A 20,757-nucleotide genomic window follows, 5' to 3' on the forward strand; every position below is an offset into this window, starting at 1 on the left:
TAGAGGCAGCAGGTTAGTTTAGGCAGGCCACATGATATACAGTTATCTTTTCCAATTATCTTGCTGCCATCTCCAAGATAGCATCTGCTGCCTAGTTGTAGGACCAGGATTCCTCCACTTTGGAGCTTCATTGAAATCATTTTGTACACATCACTTTGTGGATAAAATTTTACAGGAAAAAAAATATGACTAAAAAAATTCACTAGATGGAGCCAGAGTTGTCTGACATGTTCAGCGAAGGGAAACTCAGAGTAAGGATAGATAGAGTCTATATTGGTCGACAACAAAACCAAATTGGTGGCTTTTCAATGGCATAAAGGTATTTTTAATTTCTTTGCAGGAAAGATAGATATTGAAATAATAATAAATACAAATATTAATACTACTACTAAATGTTTCCTGTATCAACAACAGAATTATGGAAGAATATGATTTTGATGCAATGTACTTTCTAAGAAAGTCGTAATTGAAAGATGAAAAATATCAGGTAAGATGGAGATACCTGAAGTTGATCTTCTTAAAGGCCTAATGAATAGTTTTCCATGCCCCCCCTTTTTTAATTTTTATTGGTTTTTAAGACAAACATAGCCAAACAAAACGTAAAAACATCAAGCCATCTTCCATATATATACATACAGTGTGTCGGTTGGTTTACAAATTGTTTTGTGCTTCCATTTCGTAGTCTTCAATTACAATTACATTGTATATATTCTCATATTTTCAATCAAATATTAAATACATTAATATCATTGTTAATCAGTCATTTGACTATACTTGTATTCATTCATGTTTTACGAAATAATCCATATTTTACTTAATTTGTTTTATGACAGTTCATATTATCATCTCAAATCTATCCTACAATCATTTTGTAGATATAATAAGAAAAGAATACATCTTTATATATTTATTATTTTCTAAGAATCTACATATTTCATTACCATGTTTTATTGTCTAACCATTGATAGAACAGATCCCAAATTTTATAAAATTGTTTATCATCTTGTTCTCTGATTTCAAATGTCAATCTACTCATTTCAACACATTCCAGTATTTTCTTAATCATTTCCTCCTGTAATGGTATTTTTCCAGTTTTTGGCAAATACAATCCTAGCCTCTGTTAATACATTTACAATCAGGTATTTCAATTCTTTACTATATATTTCAGGTAAAATTCCCAATAAAGATATCTCTGGTTTCAAGTCTATATGCTTTTTTGTCATTTTTTCCAACCATGTGTAGATTTTAATCCAATATTTTTTGGCATCCGCACAAGTCCACCACATATGGTAATATGAGCCAGGTATCTGATGACATTTCCAACATTTTTCAGATTTGTTCTTGAACATTCTTGCTATTCTTGTCGGGGGGAAATGCCACCTGTACATCTTATACAAATTTTCTTTATATGCTGTTGACATTGTCATTTTATAATTTTGAGACCACAATTTTTGCCATTTCTCTAGATCAATCCCATATCCAAAATTCTTCCCCCAAGCAGTCATAGTTTCTTTAACTTGTTCTTCTAGTTTAATTTCTAATAAATATCCATACAATTTTTTAATCACCTTTTCATCAGTACCTGTCAAAATCTTTTCATCAGTTTTCCCTATTCTTTGTTCAATGTTCTCTGTTCTCTTTTCAATATTCTCTGTTCTTATTTGTATATTTTGAATTCCTTGCATAATCATCTGCAGCGTCACCTTTTCCTGTTCTTTTTCTTGCTGTAACATCCTCTGTATTGAGCGTTGTCCTCCAGATGGTGAAGAGGAAGAAGTAGAGGTTGAGGAACCAGGGGCTGCTAGTTTCCTACTCATTTCGGACAATTCAAAATCTTCAGGTTCTTCTAGACCTTAATCCACTTGTGAAATAACCAATTGTAATTCCAAGTAAAAATAGTGGGGGGAAAGAAGCCAAATAACAACAACAACATCAATAATAATAATAATAATAATAATAATAATAATAATAATAATAATAATAATAATAATAATAATAATAATAATAATAATAATAATAATCTTCAGGTTCTTGTATACCTTAATCCAATTGATTGGTTAGATAGCAGTAAAAACTCAAAAATGGAAGAAAAGACCATAAACACACACAAAAAAAGAAAAAATTGTTAAATCCTGGAAAAGGTGGAAAAATAGAAAATAAAAAACTAAAGAAGAGAAAAGAAAAGTTCTTCAGGTTCTTCAACACCTTAATCCAATTAAGAAGTCTCAGGTATAAAAGAATGCATAAGAAAAAAAAGAAAACCACAAAAAAAAAAAAAAAAACAATATGGAAGGTAAATAGAAAAAAAAATACAAGGAAGGGAGAGAGAAAAAAGAAAAGAGACTACTCCCTTAAAAAGAAGAACAAAAGGAAGGAAATCATTAATACTAAAGCTTTTCCTTTAAAATAAAATGCAAACGTAAAAATTAGACCTCAAAAACAAAAAGAAAGACAAAAACAAGTTCCAAAAGGCCAAAAATCTAAATAGCTATTACAAAAAGTAAGGAGGAGGTTTGTTAAAGTAGGAAATAACCCAGCTTAAAAAAAGTAAAAAGAGCACACTGCACCTTGCTTGGTTATCCAAGGCTTTTGTTAAAATTTATAACTCTTCTCCAGAGTCTTATCACTTTTTTTTCTATAAACTTCAACACCAGACTCCAACTATTAATAGAAACCCAGAAGAGCACCTGCAATAATACTCTCACATGCTCTTCCCTCTATCTTATCAAACAGGCAATGTCCTTGAAAAGAAGTCTCAGTTTTTTCTCAGCTTTGTCTGGTCAAGAAAAAAAAAGAGATAGAATATTTCCAAGCCTCTAGTTGGCAGTGTTACAAAGTTTCTTCTGCTTTCACTTTCTCCCTCCTTTTCCAAACAAGATATAATAAAAAATAATTAAAAAGGGAAAAAATATTTAAAAAGATGATTAGAAGGGAGTCTCTAGCCTAGAATATTATAAAGTCAAAAAGGAGAGAAAGGATAGGTGGAAAAAAAAACAGTCCAGTTTCAAAATATGAAATCATGTGTAGAAAATCCAGCAATGAGAAAAAGAAATATTACTTTGACTTCCTGTTTAAAATCGCCGCTTAATCACTTCTGTCAAAACTTTGTTATAGATTCTTTCTTTTCCTTAGGATGTCCTTTCAAATCTTAAAGTAAAGAAAAAATTCTCACAAAACCAGCACACTTTCTCTTTCCGTTCTCTTTCATTTCGGAACTGTCCCAACTTCAGCAGCTTTAATGGCTGCCTCTTTGCCGCTGGCAAAAAGAGCTTCTCCTGGATCTACCAGGGACTTTGCGGTGTCCCTGGGATCGACAGGAAGTGCTCTTTACATTCACCATCTCTTCGGGACGGTTTAGATCCGTTTGGACCGTCCAGGATCAAAGATATCGGCAGCGATCTCAGACCTTCAAGATCTCATGCCGTATCGTTGCGACGCCAGCTCCGCCCTCTCCCCATGTCCCCTTTTTTACTTTTCCTCTGTTTCTCTTTTTCTATTATACTTTCTGCCTTTCAAAATATATTCTACATCACCCAAGTGAAAAGACCTGAACTGATTCAAGAATAATGAGTGTATATAATTGGCTGAACTATGACTGGAACTGAAATCTTTCCTATTTAAATTCAAAGCACTATTTGACATAATTGAAAAGACATTTTCTCTTCCTCCCCCCCCCAACCTCTTGTTTTAGCGTTACTTAAGTAAATAGGGGCTATAAGTCCCTAAATTCAATTTTGTTATGCACCACCTTCTCACCTAACCTGTATGGGAGATGGCATATTTTATAGTCTGGCATGACAGTAACAGACTGTGTTGGGGAAAAAAATGGTACTTGTTGAGAGTTCATACAATACATTTAGCTGCTTTCATGCATACTAAGCTTGGCCCAGTGTTAAAATTAACACTAATGCACAGATTCTTATATGGTTTAGTATGCTATGTGAAACCAGTTTATGGTTCAATCTGTCCTATGAAAACAAGTCAATTTAACCACCAGGATAAGCCACCAGCCATCATTTTTAAACCAAACCCAGAACCCTCTAAGTTCAAACTAAAAGTAAAACTAAAATAATCTGGGTCTCCTGAAGCAAAATATGATGTATTACATAATATAAATGAAAGTAGCCTCAGAATTCAATATTTTACCTCTAAAATGTTTGACACAATGTTGACCATAACACTTTTTGCAAAGTTATCGTCAGTGGTTTAGCTTATTTAATTAGATTAATCACTTTAAATTATCGATCACCTCCAGCTCTATCCAGCTTGTTTAATTAGATCAATTACTTTCTGAAATGATTGATTGCTTTTAGCAGGAAAGAATTAACTGTTTTTAGGCTTACCGACCTCATAGTCTGATTTTATCTAGCTATTCTTAACAAAGCATCTCCTCTTGCAACTGATTGTTAATTAATAAAATACCAGTTTACATTGACTCTTCTCACAGACTTCTCTGCTTAGATTTGAAGTGGAACTAAACAAGGGTCAGAATGAGTTATATTTCCGATGGATCTGTTTAATATTCTGGAATGTCCAAGATTTTTACTTATTTCAAAATGTAATTCGGTTATAACAATGCAGGTACTTCCTTGGCCTGCACATAATAAAAAGGGGAAAATAAAAAGGGAAAAAATAGAATGACAAGGATTTTCATATTCCTGGACATTAATGTACGGGGAGGTAAAAATAAATAAATTAGCACACTGAAGTCAATAATAGTTTGTAATATATCATAATTCAGATATTAACATCCATGTATATACTACATAGATATACTCCAAGGAGAAGAAAAGGGGGAAAGTAACTATTCCTTTCCATGCTTTCTACATTTGGGACATACACTCACATTTATATGTACAGAGCAATATTTATAACAAGCTATAAGAACAAAGGAACCTGCCTTATACTGTCAGGCCATTTGTCTAACTGGCATGGTTCTTTTTGTACTAGGGATGAAGAACTTTTATCCTGCAAGTCACATATTCCTCACTGGTATTTTTCATCCATTCCATCAAGAACTCCTTCTCAGGCTTTCCTTTTTACTCAGCTGAATGTAAATTATAGAGTTGGAAGAGCCATGCAGTCTGTCAAGTGCAATTCACAACTCAGTCCAGGGAATCCAGGTTAAAATGTACCTAGCAGATGTCTACCCAATATCTGCTTAAATATGTCTATCAAAGGGATTTCTACCACCATTCTAGATAAGTGATTCCCCTGCTTGATTGTTCTTATGATTAAGAAGCTTTTCCTAGTACTGAAGTAGAATCTATTTCTTGTAAATTTAGAAAAAAAAAATCCAGTGCTTAGTGGTACCCTAGACAATAAACAAGCTGTAAATCTTTTGTAGGAGGGCTCCTTCAGGTATTTGAAGAGTGCTGACATATCGCTCCTCAAGTCAATTTTTTAAAATATTTTTTTTTATCCTGCCTTTATTATGTTTACAAATAATTCAAGGTGGCAAATGTACATAATACTTCGTCCTCCTATTTTCCCCACAACAGCCTCCATGTGAGGTAAGTAGAGCTGAGAGATAGAGAGTGACTGGCCGAAGCCACCTAGCTGACTTTTATGACTAAGGCAGGGCTAGAACTCTATCCAATCCAAGTCCCAAAGGTGCTTTTTTCAAGTGGCACTGGACTTTTTGGTTTTTACTCTGAAGACATTTCGTTTTGTCATTCAAGAAGCTTTTTCAGCTCTGACTGGATGATAGGGAAAATTACCAGAAAGTCCAGTTGCCTCTTGAAAAAAGCACCTTTAGGACAACCATGACCTGCATGACTGAGAATCTCCATAGACATTTATTTATCCAATCCAAGTGACTTTGCTTTCAGTCCCCTGGCTACTATAGATCAGAGGTGTCACATGATGTATCATAACTTTTGCCCCCTTTGCTAAAATGGAGGTGGGCATGACCATCACATGACACATCCAGGCCATGGGCTGTGAGTTTGACATCCCTGCTTTCTCTGCCCTGTTCTAATTTCCCTTAAAGTTTCTTAAAATACATACAGACCTAGTGATAACACTTCAGTTAGGGTCTGATTATTATAGAATATAATGAAATAACTCTTCTTATGATTTGTAAATTATATTAATATTGATACAGACTAAAATAGTCTCTAGTAGTTTACCCTATATCAATATGTCATTTTTCTAACATTTAGCTTGTGATGGGCTCCCTCTTTTGGATATATTGAAAAAGAGGTTAGAAGAGTCATCTGTCTGGAATACTTTAATTTGGATTCTTGTTTCCAAGCAATGAATTAGTCTTTAATGCCCCCTTCCAATAATGTATGATGGTCAATTCTACTATTACCAGCAGGGTATCTTCCATCCTATTTGTATCTGTGCTAAGTGGAATGAAGGCCTCTTTCTGTAGCTGGGCAACATGGAAAAGTAGTGACCTATGGTTAAGCTAACCTCTGGTATGCAGGTTCAACTTTTCTCCAAAATAATTCTACAGCACTGGAATTGAAAAAAGATTCCCACTCCCAGGCTTATTTCAAAATAGGTTAAAGCAATATGATGTGGGAGGCAGAAGAAGAGGAGAAGGAGGAGGCAAGGGTAGCTTCCAACCCAAAGCTAGTTTAAACTATATTTGACAATTCTCATAACAACCACTGCTCAAATGTATATGAAAAACATTTTAGAAAACATTGTTCTGTTTTCATGTTATTATTTTGTAATCACAGTGGACATTGTTATATATATGAATCACATAGTTAACTAATTTTGGCAGACTTGGAGGTAGATGAAATTTGGCAATGATAATACTTTAGAGGATTCAAAACATTCGCATTGGCAATAAACATGCAACACGTCCTGTCAGATCAGTTAAAACCAAGCACCTGCTAAACCTGATTTGTTTAGTTTTCTGTGGCTTAGTGTGTAGTATACACACAGTTTATTCAATAGTCTATGGTCAATGTAACTTCAAGTCAAGAAAATGGGCTTATTCAGAAACCACATTAAGTGTACTGGGGAAATACAACCAGAAATCTTACAATTCTATCCCGTAGAACAGTATTACTATTCTTTTCTTTTTTTTTTTAGAAAGAACTGTGAGCCTATTTTGGGGAGACCATTTCTGGGCATGTCCAGAGTGCCTTGAGATTAAAAATTATGGCTTCTGGTTGCAAAAAGATTGTCCATTCTTGCTTTAAGGGAATTACTAGTAGTCTTGGGATTTAACCTGTGCTTCCTGTTTTATAGTGAAACTTGACTTTCCATTGTTCATTATTAACAAACAATTTTCCAGGAGTAAGAAGAAGAGATTTATCATGATCTTGATCCAGGATTGTATACAATATAGGCACCAATCTGTCTATTGAATCCCTTAAGGAACAATTACCAGACACTAAAATACAGATGAGCATGCCAAAGCCTATTATTTGGTCATCAGATCAAATAAATTCTGCATGTGAAATGCATTCTGTATTCATAATTTAGTCTAAGGTCTGAAAGTAGGATCCATCTACGTTAGCCTGATTCCATGTGCTTTTTATAAATAGGTATCTCTAGTGACACATTATGGAAGGAGAAACATGCTGTGTATGATATGAAGTGGAAGTAGGCTATAAGTTGACTTACTTTGAATTGGCTCTTTTGGCTGGATGTTGAAAAAATGTTAGCAATTGTTGTGAAACATCAGTGTCCTTTGTGCAGCATTTTACCACTTCCAGGAGAGGGAATTCAGTGCTGAGCATGACATGTACAAAACTTTCTTTAAAATCTCTTAAAAGTAAAACAGAGTATTCCAAAAATTATTAAAAAATATTTTTACCAGACTTTAAAAAAATATTAACACTCCCAAACCTCCAGAAGCTAACTCCAAAAGAATTGATAAATAAATACATTTCCCTTCAGTGTAGCAACACAGATCTATAGTGTGGAAGTAAAAGCTGAATCAGTCAACTTCCAAATCCTCTTCAACTGCATAAAGACTGCAGCTTCTTGAATTCCCAATCCCAACTCATATGGATGGCACTAGGTTGGAAACATGGCACTAGATGATATAGTAACTGAACATTCAGAATGACAAGATGGATATGCTGATTGATTGACTGATTTGGCTTGAAAGCCTCTTCGATAATACTTGGCTATACACATTTCATCTCTATCCATGTTCTTTTATTTAAGTGGCAAATTTCTTTAAGGAGCTACAGGAGATACTCTATCCTTCAATTTTATTCTTACAACACTAATCATATTACATAGATTAGGCTGAGTGATGGGTGTTAGCTCAAAATTGTGGAAAGAGTTTTTGTGGCTGAGTGGGGACTTGAACTAGAATGTCCTAGCTTACCTTTCTAAGTTCTCGTTCTCTCTCTCTCTCTCTTTCTCTCTCTCTCTCTCTCTCTCTGTGTGTTTGTATATTTGTATGTTTGTACATTACTATTGTAAATCTCCCTGGATACCCATAAAGTCAGTACTGTAACCTTTGCCTACTGTGTGTAATTACTAAGAATGGTAGTGGGTTTCTTATCCTAATGGTAACAGTATATTCTTCTTGCTGACTATGCTAGTTGCATACAGTTGTCTTCCCGATGATGGTAAAGATTCCCATATTAAAGGGAATCTGTTTGGAACCTGGGAACAGAAACTTTCTGGACATCAAAAAGATAAGAACAGAGACTAGGCTTTCAGTGAGTCAGAGAGCTCTGACCTCACAGCTTGTTTACCTATGACCTCTCAATTTGCACTTCAGTTGCTCCCAAAGGCCTTTTACCTTGAACCAAATGGCAACTCTCTCTCTCCCTCCCTCCCTCCTTCCCTCCCCCCTCCTCCCCCCTCCCTCCTCTCACACACACATATTTGTTTAGCTTTCCTTGTTGGCATGAATATAATAACTACCTAGAGAAAAGGGAAGTGAAGTTAACATACATTTGCTTTTCTGCCGTAGTGCCTGCAAAATTGAAACAACTGAATCTTGTGCCCTCTTACAAATAGCTTTTCTTTAAGAGTTGTTTAGACTGCAGAATGCCCTGGAAATATCAGTTTTATCCCTTCCCTTTCCCTTGAGGCTCATTGCCAGACCATGATTCATATAGCCTTATCTAGCTGTTTTCCATATGATAAAAAGACTGACAGCTGCAAAACACTCTGAATTAAGGAAGAGTCAGGAAAATATATTATTATCCCAAGGTCTCTTCCTATTGTCATCACAAAAGCTGGGTTTTCTTAAAGACTGAAAATAATCTGGGCCTCTCAGCAGGGAGCCCTGCCTCTGCTAGTTTCTGATGCTGTAATTTCTAGAGAACATTAGCACTGGGTAAATCACAAGAAATATTGAGAAGATTGCTGGAGAGAGCTGTAAGAGAATGTGGCCTGGGAATAGTTAGAGGTGAGCATGCAGCTTGAAAAAGCCAGTCTTGTGGCAGGGAAGGAATCAAGAATGGGGCAAAAGGGAATAGAAGGGAACAAGAGTTACAAACATAACTTGCATAGCTCCATAAATACTACTATTGCGTCTGCTATCCTCTTGAGACCCTGGTTGAAGTGCCCCCCAAACCTTGATAGATTGAATGGGGGGCAGCCAACCTGCTTCCTTGTTTTCGCAGCAGTCTTTTACAGCTACCTATGTTCCCCTGTGTTTATGGAAAGTAAATGAAGCAGACATACCAGTCTGATACAGGAAAAGGAAAAGAGATCAAGTATGAAAGAGTTTGGGGGTGAAAACAAGACTTTGGATAAAAATATTTGGATAGTGGTGAAGAAAACTGAGAAAGAAGGTGGAACAAGTGAAGCATCTAGTGACATAAGACTTTGTGACAACTTCATAGAAGAAGCCTGCAGTAGAAAATTGTGCATGTGAGTCAGGCTTGGTGGTACAAACTAAAATGGACAGAACATAAGGCAAGAAAGAGAATCTGGTTTCCAAATGTACTTCTTCAACACATCATTAAAGATTGGACTCTGATGACTCAGACATCTGGGGACACGCTTATAAACTGCAAGGAGTCCCCTCCCCCCCGGGAACCTCTACCCAAACAGGTAATTTTTCCTCATTCTTCTTCTTTTATTCCAGTTTTCTCTGATTCTGCCTAGTGCTTAGAGTGTGGAAAGGCATTCATTCATTGAAGCCATAGGACTTTGGCTTGTTCTATTTATTATATGTTCTCTTTCAAGACATGACCAAAAATCAATCTCTGTATAATTCCAGTTTTTTTTATGATAAAAGTGAACAATTGTGCAGGTAATTCTAATTACTTTCAAGAACACAATGGAAAACCTTATAAATGGTCTTTTTAATAGGAAGCATTGAGAATGTTCTTGAAAAAAGTATAGTCGGAGAAGGTAGCATAAAGCTTTGCAGAGAATAAACTTCAGTGGGGTATAAGTAAATAAAGATAATGTTTCAAGACCTGACTGATAGAGTGAAGTCCTCTGTCTTCCATAAGAAGATCAAAGTCAGAGCTGAAGAATCGGTCTTGCCAGTAAGAAAACTTGCAAACAATTCTAAAGCTTTTCTGCAAGGAGCAGTTTTCTACAGTTCATACAGTAGATATTTTTCTTCTATGGATAAATTCATAAAGTCTCTCACAGCTCTGGATATGTTTTTTCAAATTTGCAAAATCTAGCTGGAACCATGGAGAAATTCTCAGAATTATTCTCACTTTATCCTTGGTCATTCAGTAGTCTCAGAAAAAGTAAAGTTTTCAAGGTCTCAGTCTACCACATACTCACAAACAACAGGTTCAGGAACTGTTTTCTAAAATTTGAAAAGACTCAGTCTATTCCCTTCGGGGCAGCCATGGACAATATACTTGCTACTTAATCATATCTATGTCAAAAGTCTCACATGTGTTCTCTCAGCTGCAGTATGCCTTTGAAAGAGCTCGTCATTTTGTCAGTCTCTGTTGTATCTGGGGAATGCAATGTTATTATTAAACACTGGTGGTGACTGAGGAGAATAAACTGAACCATTTGATCATTCTTGCAAACCAAATAAATTCTGATGATGTCATTGATGATTTTGCAGCCTTGAAAGTGAAAAAGAAATACCTCGTATAGGGATTTCACAAAAACTGTAAATGTGAAGCTTCACTGAAAAGTGATTTTATGGACTTTTGACTGTAAGGCAGGTAGGAGAATCAGGAGAAGCGTCAAACTATTGAGGATATTCCAGCTGACTGGATGATTATGATTTTTGGCTCATATTCTTTTTATTATCATCATAATTTCTTATGATCATCCATCCCAGTAGGCTCTGGGTGGTTTACAAAATCTACTATATCAGTAAAAATAGCTAAAATATAGCACAAAATCAGACAGCCCAGTCTAAGAACAACCACAACAATATGTATGTGTGATTATTTCAATTAAAATTATAGACTAATTGAAGAATCTAGAAATGATGTTCATTGCCATCCTGCTAGTTCAGGTTCTTCAAAAGGGTAAACGATTTGCGCTCTAGTAACAAAGAATTTGCAAGGACATACTATAAATGTTCTATTGGTAGGTGCCATTGAATGACTACCAACCAAACTCACTTGCAATCTGCTACAGTGCATAAGCATCATGGTTATTAACAGAAAATTATGTGACTGTGGCTTTTGACATCACTTCCCATTTGGTTGTTAAGCTAATCATCATGGTTAAGTGAAATATCACGTGATCCTGAGTTGTGATTTTATTTTGCATTATCCATTAGCTCTGCTTGTCAAAAGTCAACTATGAAGCATGTGATCATGCAATCACATAACTGCAGAAACTTGAGTGAGGACCAACTATATTTATAAAGTGACAAATTCTTTATTTTAATTTCATCTCACACATCTTTAATTCTTACATTTCTTTTTAAAATTATGAAAATTATGTTTTACTTTTTAAGATCAGCTGAGGTCAGGTGGATACTGTATGTTTTCTAAGGAAAATCTTTAACAAATTTGTTAATGCATAAGTTTTAATGTGTTCCAGTCCATTCCATCAGGCACACAATAAATCTTACACAATATGAAATGAACGCAACCATGGTGACCACCTAGGTAGCAATGAATATGTTGATTTGGAAGGTGCCACAAAATCTTTTGTTTTTGCTGCAAAAAATGGCAGAGCTACAGTACAATGGAAGGTTCTACTATGGAACAAATTCCAGTAAAAGGCTCTATTATAGTGAATGTGAACCCTCTATTGAAGAAGTTGCTTGTGTAAACAATTGCAAGTCTTTGCTCTTTAAGAAATTTTTAATTTTAGGCCTCTTCTTGTGTTTCTTTCTGTTGCCTCACTCAATTCAGTTAACTTATCATTTCCATGCTTCACAATCTTTTGCCACTTACAGTGTCTGCCTTGATGCTCATTTATTTAAGTAGGCAAGGAATGAAGTTATCTAGCAAATGGGTCTCCAAAGAACCAATGAGAGCACAGTTTGGGCCCATTGCCCTGAACTGTAATAGTCAGCTTTAAGTAAGCTCTACAGAATTGCATCAGCCTACAGACTGCATTATCCAGACATAGATACAGACCTCAGATGACCCTGAATTCTCAAGGTTTAGGGAGGAGTTGGATGTTTTTTTAAAATACAAGGCTTAAGATGTGTTTTGTCACAATGTTAATGAAACTTAATTAAACTTCCTTCTGGAAATGTTCTTAGGTACATTTTCTTATTTCTTTTTCAAATATAGTACAAATATGTGTGTTGCCTGGTGGTAAAAAATACTCTCCTATATACATGCCAGCTACATTTACTACCAAATCTATGAGATTCCTCCACTCCAAAACATATAAACACCTTAAAGTGCCCTTGTAAGAAAACATTAATTAGCAAGCTGAATTGACCCTGAATGGTGACAGGGAGCAGACTCCGATAGGAACTTGTGGTCCAGAAAACTAAATTATTTCTATTTAGTGGCCTTATCTCAAAGATAATATGGCTGGCATGCTGACCTAGAACAAAAAGATAAATAATAATAAGATCACAGGGGTGGATTTATCTAAACTATTCCAATGTCATTCTATACTTTCCACTGTGTCTGCCTTTTTCTGTGTCTTGTCTTTGCAATGTAGTGGGCCATTTGTATAAGCTCTGATTTTAATTCTGCTTTTGCTCAGCTTTGCCAGGAGCCAAGTGTATAAAAGGTAAATGGTAAAGGTATGCCTATCAGCCATGTCCGACTGTAGGGCAGGAGTGTCAAACTCGTGGCATCATATTGTCATCACATGACATATTGCAACTTTTCTCCCCTTCACTAAAACAGGGGTGGACATAGCCAGCATGTGATGCATCCGGCCCATGTACTATGAGTTTGACACCCCTACTCTAGGGCATGGTGCTCATCTCTATTTCTTGATTGAAGGAACCAGCATTGTCCAAAGACAATTTCCATGGTCATATGGCCAGCATCGTTATATGTCAAAGATACACAGAACACTGTTACCTTCCCACAGAAGCTGTACCGGTTTATCTACTCACATTTGCATGCTTTCAAATTGCTAGGTGGGTAGGAGCTGGGGCAAGTAATGGAAGCACACCTTGTTGCACGAAGTTCGGGTTTCGAACCTCTCCAGTTGACAAGCTCAGTGTCTTTAACTGCTGAGCCATCATGTTTTCTGCCCAGTTTATACTCTATGAATATTAACAAAATTAAGTTGCATCTTCAAAGTTATTTGGTTGGTTTAGCTGGGATGGGATTTGGCTACAACAGTTTCTTGAAACATAGTTGAAAATGATAAGCTAAAGTCTTGTTCAAAGTTCAGCAGAATCCTTGTGCCTACATGGATACAACCCGGCAGTCTTCTTTATAACAATGGTACATTATGGACTGATGAATCAGCTCTGGCCCATAGTTGTGTCATGAACTTAAAGAAAGATACAAGAAAATGTAAGAAAATGACCCTTATCTCTTGAGTGTTTGGGGCATTTATTCTAAGGTTCAGAATAAGTATTCTAAGATTCTTGATCTTCACTTAGTAACATCCCACTATACCAATACAAGTAAATATTTTTTTTTATCTAACATTACACATGTTCCACTTTCTTGTCATTAGATGTACAATCTGTGGAAGAATCAATGTGGTTACATTTGATTAGATGGAACAATACAGTCTAACACATTACAATTAAGACTCCTACTTACTTCAATTTTTATACTTGCTAGCAAGAAATGAATGGTGGGATTCTTGTTTGCATTTATGGGTTCAATTTAAGAACAAGCCCTTTAATGTTTAACTTCTGCAGTTATATTGTGATTTAATTCACTAACAGTAATAGAAGATCTGAATATTTCTTCCAGTTATATACTAGAGCAGACAAGAACTGAAAATCACTTTTAGTTGATTGAGTCCAAAAAACCCCTCAAGCGTAGAAAGAACTATTTCACTCCATAACAAGGAGTGACAATGATACCTTGCAGGCAAGGCCTTCCTAAATTCAGAATTCCAGATAACTCTCAGCTATTTTTAAAAAAAATCTTAGTTGAAAGGGTAATTCCAGAAAAACAGTACTTTAAAGAAGGAAATGAAACAACCAAACAACCAAAAAATTATTCTTCACTATTTTTATAATCCCAAAGAGCGAAAATCCTGTCCAATATAATAGATTCAAATCTATGTTATCATTTTCTGATTTTTAGCTTAGTGTGTTATAACTAACCATTCTGGTATGTAAATTATGGTTTATGGTTTAGTGAGATAATGAAGGTCAGTTTGGCTGGTTTGACTAACTGTAATTTGGCTCCATATATTTATTCAGCTACTAAAAAAGTGAATGAATGGAAGGAAAAATAGAGATTCAGGGAAAGACAGAATCAGTGAATATATATGGAACAAGAATGAATTTTGAATCGGAAAATAAGAACAGGGGGAAATGATGAAGGGGGGAAAAGGCTGGATGGGAAAGCACGAAAGGACAATGACAAAATGCAAATAATGGAATAATAGAGGAAATGTTTGACCACAAGACATCTTCCCTGTCATGGGACCCAATTTGATGTAGTGGTGAAGGTTAACCAGAAGACATGAGCTCTAGTCCTGTATTAGGCACAAAGACAATTGCTGGATTATTTTGGGCCATTCAGTCTCTCTAAGCCCTAGGAAGAAGGCAATGGCGAAAATGTAGCCAAGAGGATTGCAAGGACTTGTCCATACAGCCATCAGGATTCAACATTGATTCAAAAGCACCCACCCACCCAAAATCCTCCCACAAAATTATTGATTGCCAGCAGAGCATAGTAGTTCAAAGTCCTACCAGTCCAAAGAGCTGCCTAATCCTGTTTGTTACAATAACTCATCAAATGTTGCCACTATGGCAAGAACTTGAAGGCAATATACTTTCCCAATTATTGTTCTGAAGCAACTGACTTTCAAGGATATTGTATCTGGTCTTGATTGTGGACTATAACTACCTTATCAAGCAAACACTGGGAGATTCATCCTTTATATCCTTCTGTCCTGTTCTGTTCTGTTCACAGCTATCCAAGCTGTTGGCCATTAGTAGAAAAATATTGTTACATTAGCTTTTTGTAGTAAATCTGTACATCTTACATGTAGTCCTATGTAAAAGACAGTATTTGCCAATGTTTGATCTGGTTTCATTATTCAGATTGTACTGCAAACAAATTTCCAAACCAGTTTTTCCACGCTATTCATTCACTTATTAATATATACTCCCTTTCTCCATTTATACTGTCTTTTTAACCTGTAAACCACCACTATGTAAGTTCCCGCCTCTCCAATCCTCTCAAGAAAGCAGTTTCCATTCTCAATTCCTCAAAAGTATTATGAAATTTATTCACTACAATCTACATAATCACCTGAAAGACTTTAATTGCTATGGGCAAGAAAGGAGAATTTCTACCTATAAGACCTGAATCAGGCTGAGATGAATGTTCTCAACAATTTAAAAAGGATTGAAGTAAAACTTGATAAACCATTCTGACAACATACCCTTTTACATTTATATATCTGTTTCCTAAAGATATATCAAATACGAAATTCAACTTTTTCCATAGTGCCATATGCTGTGTTGATACTTTGTTGAGTTCAGTTGTCAAGATTTCTTTTCTAATCTTCCACAGCCACCCCCTGCATGGGCTTTTGTTGGTAGAAGACAATCTGTCTTAGGAGAAGAAATATTCTGTGATATATTTTTTTTGTATATTTCTGTTGCATCAATTTCAGAACATTCTGCCCCAACCTGAACCTGTTCATACTGTGTTCTCTTGAGCTATTGCTATCTGTTGATTTTTTTTTTTTAATTCTTCGGAGATAAATCAAAGCACTGCTTCTTCTGTTCAACAAGAACATTCCAGCTTACTGAATTATTTTTAAAAGTAGTATATATCACAAAGAGGAAATGAACAAGCATATTTTTATTTATTTATTTTCCTCATTGCATCATTAGCCTATGTGCCTGTAAAAAAACATGGCCACAAGATTTAGTGGAGTATAAATGCTATTAAATATTATTGCAATTCTATCTCATGTATATATTATTCTTGTAATGGTATTAATGAAACTACTATTAATTCAATTAATAGAAGAATTGCAAGTTAGAAAAAGACATAATAGTGTAATGTGCTATTGGATGCTACTTAGCAGAATGTCTACTAATGGTAGGGGTATCAAACTCATGTCATCATGGTGGTGTCATGTGACGTATTGGGACTTCCCCCCACCCTTTGCTAAACCAGGCATGGGCATGGCTAGCGCATGACGCATCCAGCTCACGGGCCGGGAGTTTGACAGCCCTGATCTATTGGGAAGTGAGTGGAGCTGAGGCTAAGAACATGCTTTTCCAACATGTTGCCTATGCTTGGAACAACCAGTAATCTACCTCCCTCATGGTAATAGCCTTCCAGAAAATAATAAAGGCTGATCTCCTGCAAGTCTTCTGAGATGTGGTTGCTTGCCATCATTATTATGCTTTCATCTTATTATATTTGGTATTCTATTACTGTTATTTATGGTGGTTTAATATTTTTAAGATGTTTGGTTTATGGTTTTATTAGGGTTGTAGGAAATTTATTTCCTATACCATTTCAAACAAGTAGCTGTCCAGTCTCTTCTTAAAAGCCTCCAGTGATGAAGTACACACAATTTCTGAAGACGAGCTGTCCCATTGGTTAATTCTTCTCACTGTTAGGAAGTTTCTCCTTAATTCCAGTTGCTTCTCTCCTTGATTAGGAATACCTAGATGGGGTCAGCTCATCTCCTACTTGCAAGTTCTTTTTCCATGTGTCCCTTAGAATTGTCTTCTGATCCCAACAGTTTTGAAAGCCAGAATGGATGGAAGGATGTCATAAACAAGGACAATAATCACAAAGAGAATGGAAGGGTGAGATACTAGGGAGCAGTGGTGGGATTCAATTTTTTTTTACTACTGGTTCTGTGGGTGAGACTTGGTGGGTGTGGCGTGGCTTGGTGGGTGTGGCAGGGGAAGGATACTGCAAAACTCCATTCCCTCCCCACCCCACTAACCAGTTTTCCAGCTCGATTCTCCTGTGTAGGGCAACAAAAAAAGACCCAGCCAATCAGAGGCAGAGAATAGATGGGGGTGGGCCAGTCAGAGGTGGTATTTGCTGGTTCTCTGAACTACTCAAAATTTCCACTACTGGTTCTCCAGAACTGGTCAGAACCTGCTGAACACCACCTCTGCTAGGGAGGCACTTCACCGAAAATAACACTGAAAATGAATAAATCACCTTGAACAACAACTGGCATATTGGAACATATAAAGAAACACCTTCATCTTGAAGCTAATGTTTTGCAGAGTAAATTTAGATATACAAAGAAATGCAGAGTAGACTCCAAGTACATGGTAGTATCTTCATGGTACATATGATATGTGATATGATAGCATCATGCAATGTATTTTCCCCATGTCTCTTCTTTCAATGCCATCATCAAAAAATGAAGATTATAAGACCATGGCATAGGAAATTCATTAGAACACAGTAATATTGTGTTCTAATGAACAGATTTTTGTCATACGTTCAATCATCCCAATGTTTTCTAGGGAAATTCAAAACATTTGGAGTATATCAAGGCTGGAAAAGCAGTACTAAATTTTATCAGAATGTAGGAAGAGATAAATATAGAACCATAAATTTGAAAGAAGTCATTTAGGCCATTAAATACAAATCCCCAGACAGAAGGGAGAATTAGAGCATCCCAATGGATAGCTGTCCAGACTTTATTTAAATATATCCAAGAAAAATAAGATGTAATTATTTAAACTTACCTTGTTCACAATGAGCGTATGACAGAAATTCTAATAAACAATAGAAGTAATGGAGACTTTGGATAAATTGAGTATGTAAAACTGATAGCTTTGATATTTAGGAAGTCTAAAGCTGATATTCAAACACTGATCCAAGATGCAAGAAAGCAGATTTTTATAAACTCAGAAGAATGATAATTAAGTTACCATTGTAAGATAAATTAGTGGAAAATGGACTCTAAAATTGTTTCCAGGTGACAGTACTTTCCACGTTCTCCATCTCTTAGCATTAGCACTTAGACTTATATACCACTTCATAATGCTTTACAACCCTCTCTTAGTGGCTTATAGCAGTGATCCCCAACCTTTTTTATGCTGCGGCCCGGTACCGGCATCAGCTGGGCGCCGCGGCCCGGTACCAGCATCAGCTGGGCGCCGCCATCTTTTTTTGATGAAAAAGTGCTTCCGGTGACCTCACCGGAAGCACTTTTTCATCAAAAAAGATGGCGGCGCCCAGCAACCAGTGGCCCGGTAGGACTTGTTCCACGGACCGGTACCGGTCCGCGGACCGGTGGTTGGGGACCCCTGGCTTATAGAGTCAGCATATTACCCCCAACAATCTGGGTCCTCATTTTACCAACTATGGAAGGGTGGAAGGCTGAGTCAACTAGTAGACAGAGTTAGCTTGCAATACTGCATTCTAACCACAGCACCACCATAGTTCTTTTTACTTTACTAAAGACTTTTCCTTAGTGGGAAACTGTTCAAATTAACCTAAGGAGAACAGTCAATGAAAGCCATTCCATATGAGGTGATTAGGGTGTGCCATGAAGACATTTAAGTCTACAAGATCAGACCAATAACATCCAAGTGTCCTGAAGAAATTTGCAGCCCCTTTCAATGATTTTTGATAAATTGTGGAGAAAATATAGTGACAGAGGTTTGAGCAAATGTTGTTTCTCTTCTAAAAGTATGGGAGGGAAGCGGGGGAGGGAAAGGGACAGAGGGGGGATGGAGGGAGGGAGAGAAAGAGATGGATATCAAGCTTGATGTTGATAAAACTCTGGAACACGTTTTGGAAAAATAATGCATTGCATGATAGGGTCCATCATAGATTTATCAATTATAAACCATGCTAAACCAACCAAGAATATTCTACAAAGAATAAGTCATGCCAAACCAAACTATTTCCGTTTTTTGACAGAGTGACTGATTTTGGGGGCCATGGGAATGCAATAGATGTAGTGGACCTTGACCTCATCAAGCATTTAACATAAGTAGCTGCTACTCTGGAATAAAATTCAAAATGACTTTAATTAGTAAGAGAGCGAAATTTAATAGATTGGCTAAATATCAAATGCAATTTTGGGTCTTCTTTAGTTTAAATATAGGAAATATTACTGTAACTTCAAATACTGTCTTCCGTTCTGGGAATTACACATTAAAGATTCTGAGAAAGTAGAACGTGAAAGTATTTTAGAAAGCAATGGTACTTACTATTCAAGATACTAGAAGCAAAATATATATGGTGAAGAGAAAGAGAGCTGTGGATATTTAGTCTTTGGCATGTGATACATGCATACTAAAATAGCATTTATCAGATACTGACAGGATATTGCATAGAAGTTTAAGTTTCTTATATAGAAGTTTAAGATATCAGCCCACATTAAAGGGATCATCAAGGAGATACGTTCAGTGTTTGAATTTCAAAAGAGGCCTCCCCCCAAGACTTCTTGATTATTTTATCTCTAGTATCCAACTAACACCTGATAGTTAAGAGATGAATAAAGCAAGGTTGTTCTTTGTTGCTCCATGGACTGCAAATAGAGTATCCAATAGCTATGTATCCATAGATTACTCATATTTCCTGTATGCTTATGAAAATATTATGCTTGATCTTATACCGAAGAAATCATGTCATTTCATTGTCAAGTATAAAACACCATAAATATTATGGCAAAAGGACCAATATACTGCTTTCTAATATTCTGTGCATGAAATTATATTAATAAATTATAGTTTCCCAATTCACATTTCAGTTTGTAGTCTGCATTCTTTGGAACAGAATGTAAACAAGAGGGAAGATTAAGAAAAAGGAGGGAAAAAACCATTTTGCTTTTGCATTTCTCCATTAGTCAGATCAAACTTATTTCATAATTGCTACTTCTGTAGAGGATTAGTATAAGGCATTACCAGAAAAAAAAAACAAGTTAGTATTCTTTAACAGTCTATTATTATGGGCCATGTGAGAAAAATTACATGGGTAGAATGCTTTTATGCTCATTTATTATGATCTTCAATCCTTTAAAGAGCAAGCCTAGTTAATTTATCAAAAGATTAAAACAATATTCAAATCTGAATCCAGACATGAAGAAATAAAATACTTTAGAAAAAAAATTAAGCAGGTGCTTTCTGGGTAGGGAAATGCCCGCACACTTATTCTTCTTTCTAATAAAAACGGATCTAACCCCCTACTTCATTTTTTCTCATTTAAGTGCATAGCTGTATTACTAGACAAAATGTTTTGGTTTTGGTTTCTGTTTTTGCTCACTCTGAACTGAAGCCATACCAAACAACTAAGAAGGGAAAATGTTGGGAGT

The 20,757-nt window shown here is 35.9% G+C and overlaps 1 protein-coding gene across 1 annotated transcript in view; it reads left to right on the top strand.

Annotated features, from left to right (window-relative positions):
• The window catches only part of P2RY1 (purinergic receptor P2Y1), a 90,165-nt gene extending 70,055 nt beyond the window's left edge, over window positions 1-20,110 (top strand). Inside the window, exon 4 of the mRNA XM_087965203.1 lies at window positions 19,362-20,110. Coding sequence (XP_087821329.1) covers window positions 19,362-19,434 — 73 coding nt within the window. The 3' untranslated portion in view covers window positions 19,435-20,110. The remainder of the gene's footprint in view (window positions 1-19,361) is intronic.
• Window positions 20,111-20,757: the final 647 nt, after the last annotated feature.

Source organism: Notechis scutatus, chromosome 4, assembly GCF_049901735.1.
Source record: "Notechis scutatus isolate UNSWTSFEM ecotype Mainland chromosome 4, rNotScu1.2, whole genome shotgun sequence".
NCBI classification, from domain to species: Eukaryota; Metazoa; Chordata; class Lepidosauria; order Squamata; family Elapidae; genus Notechis; species Notechis scutatus.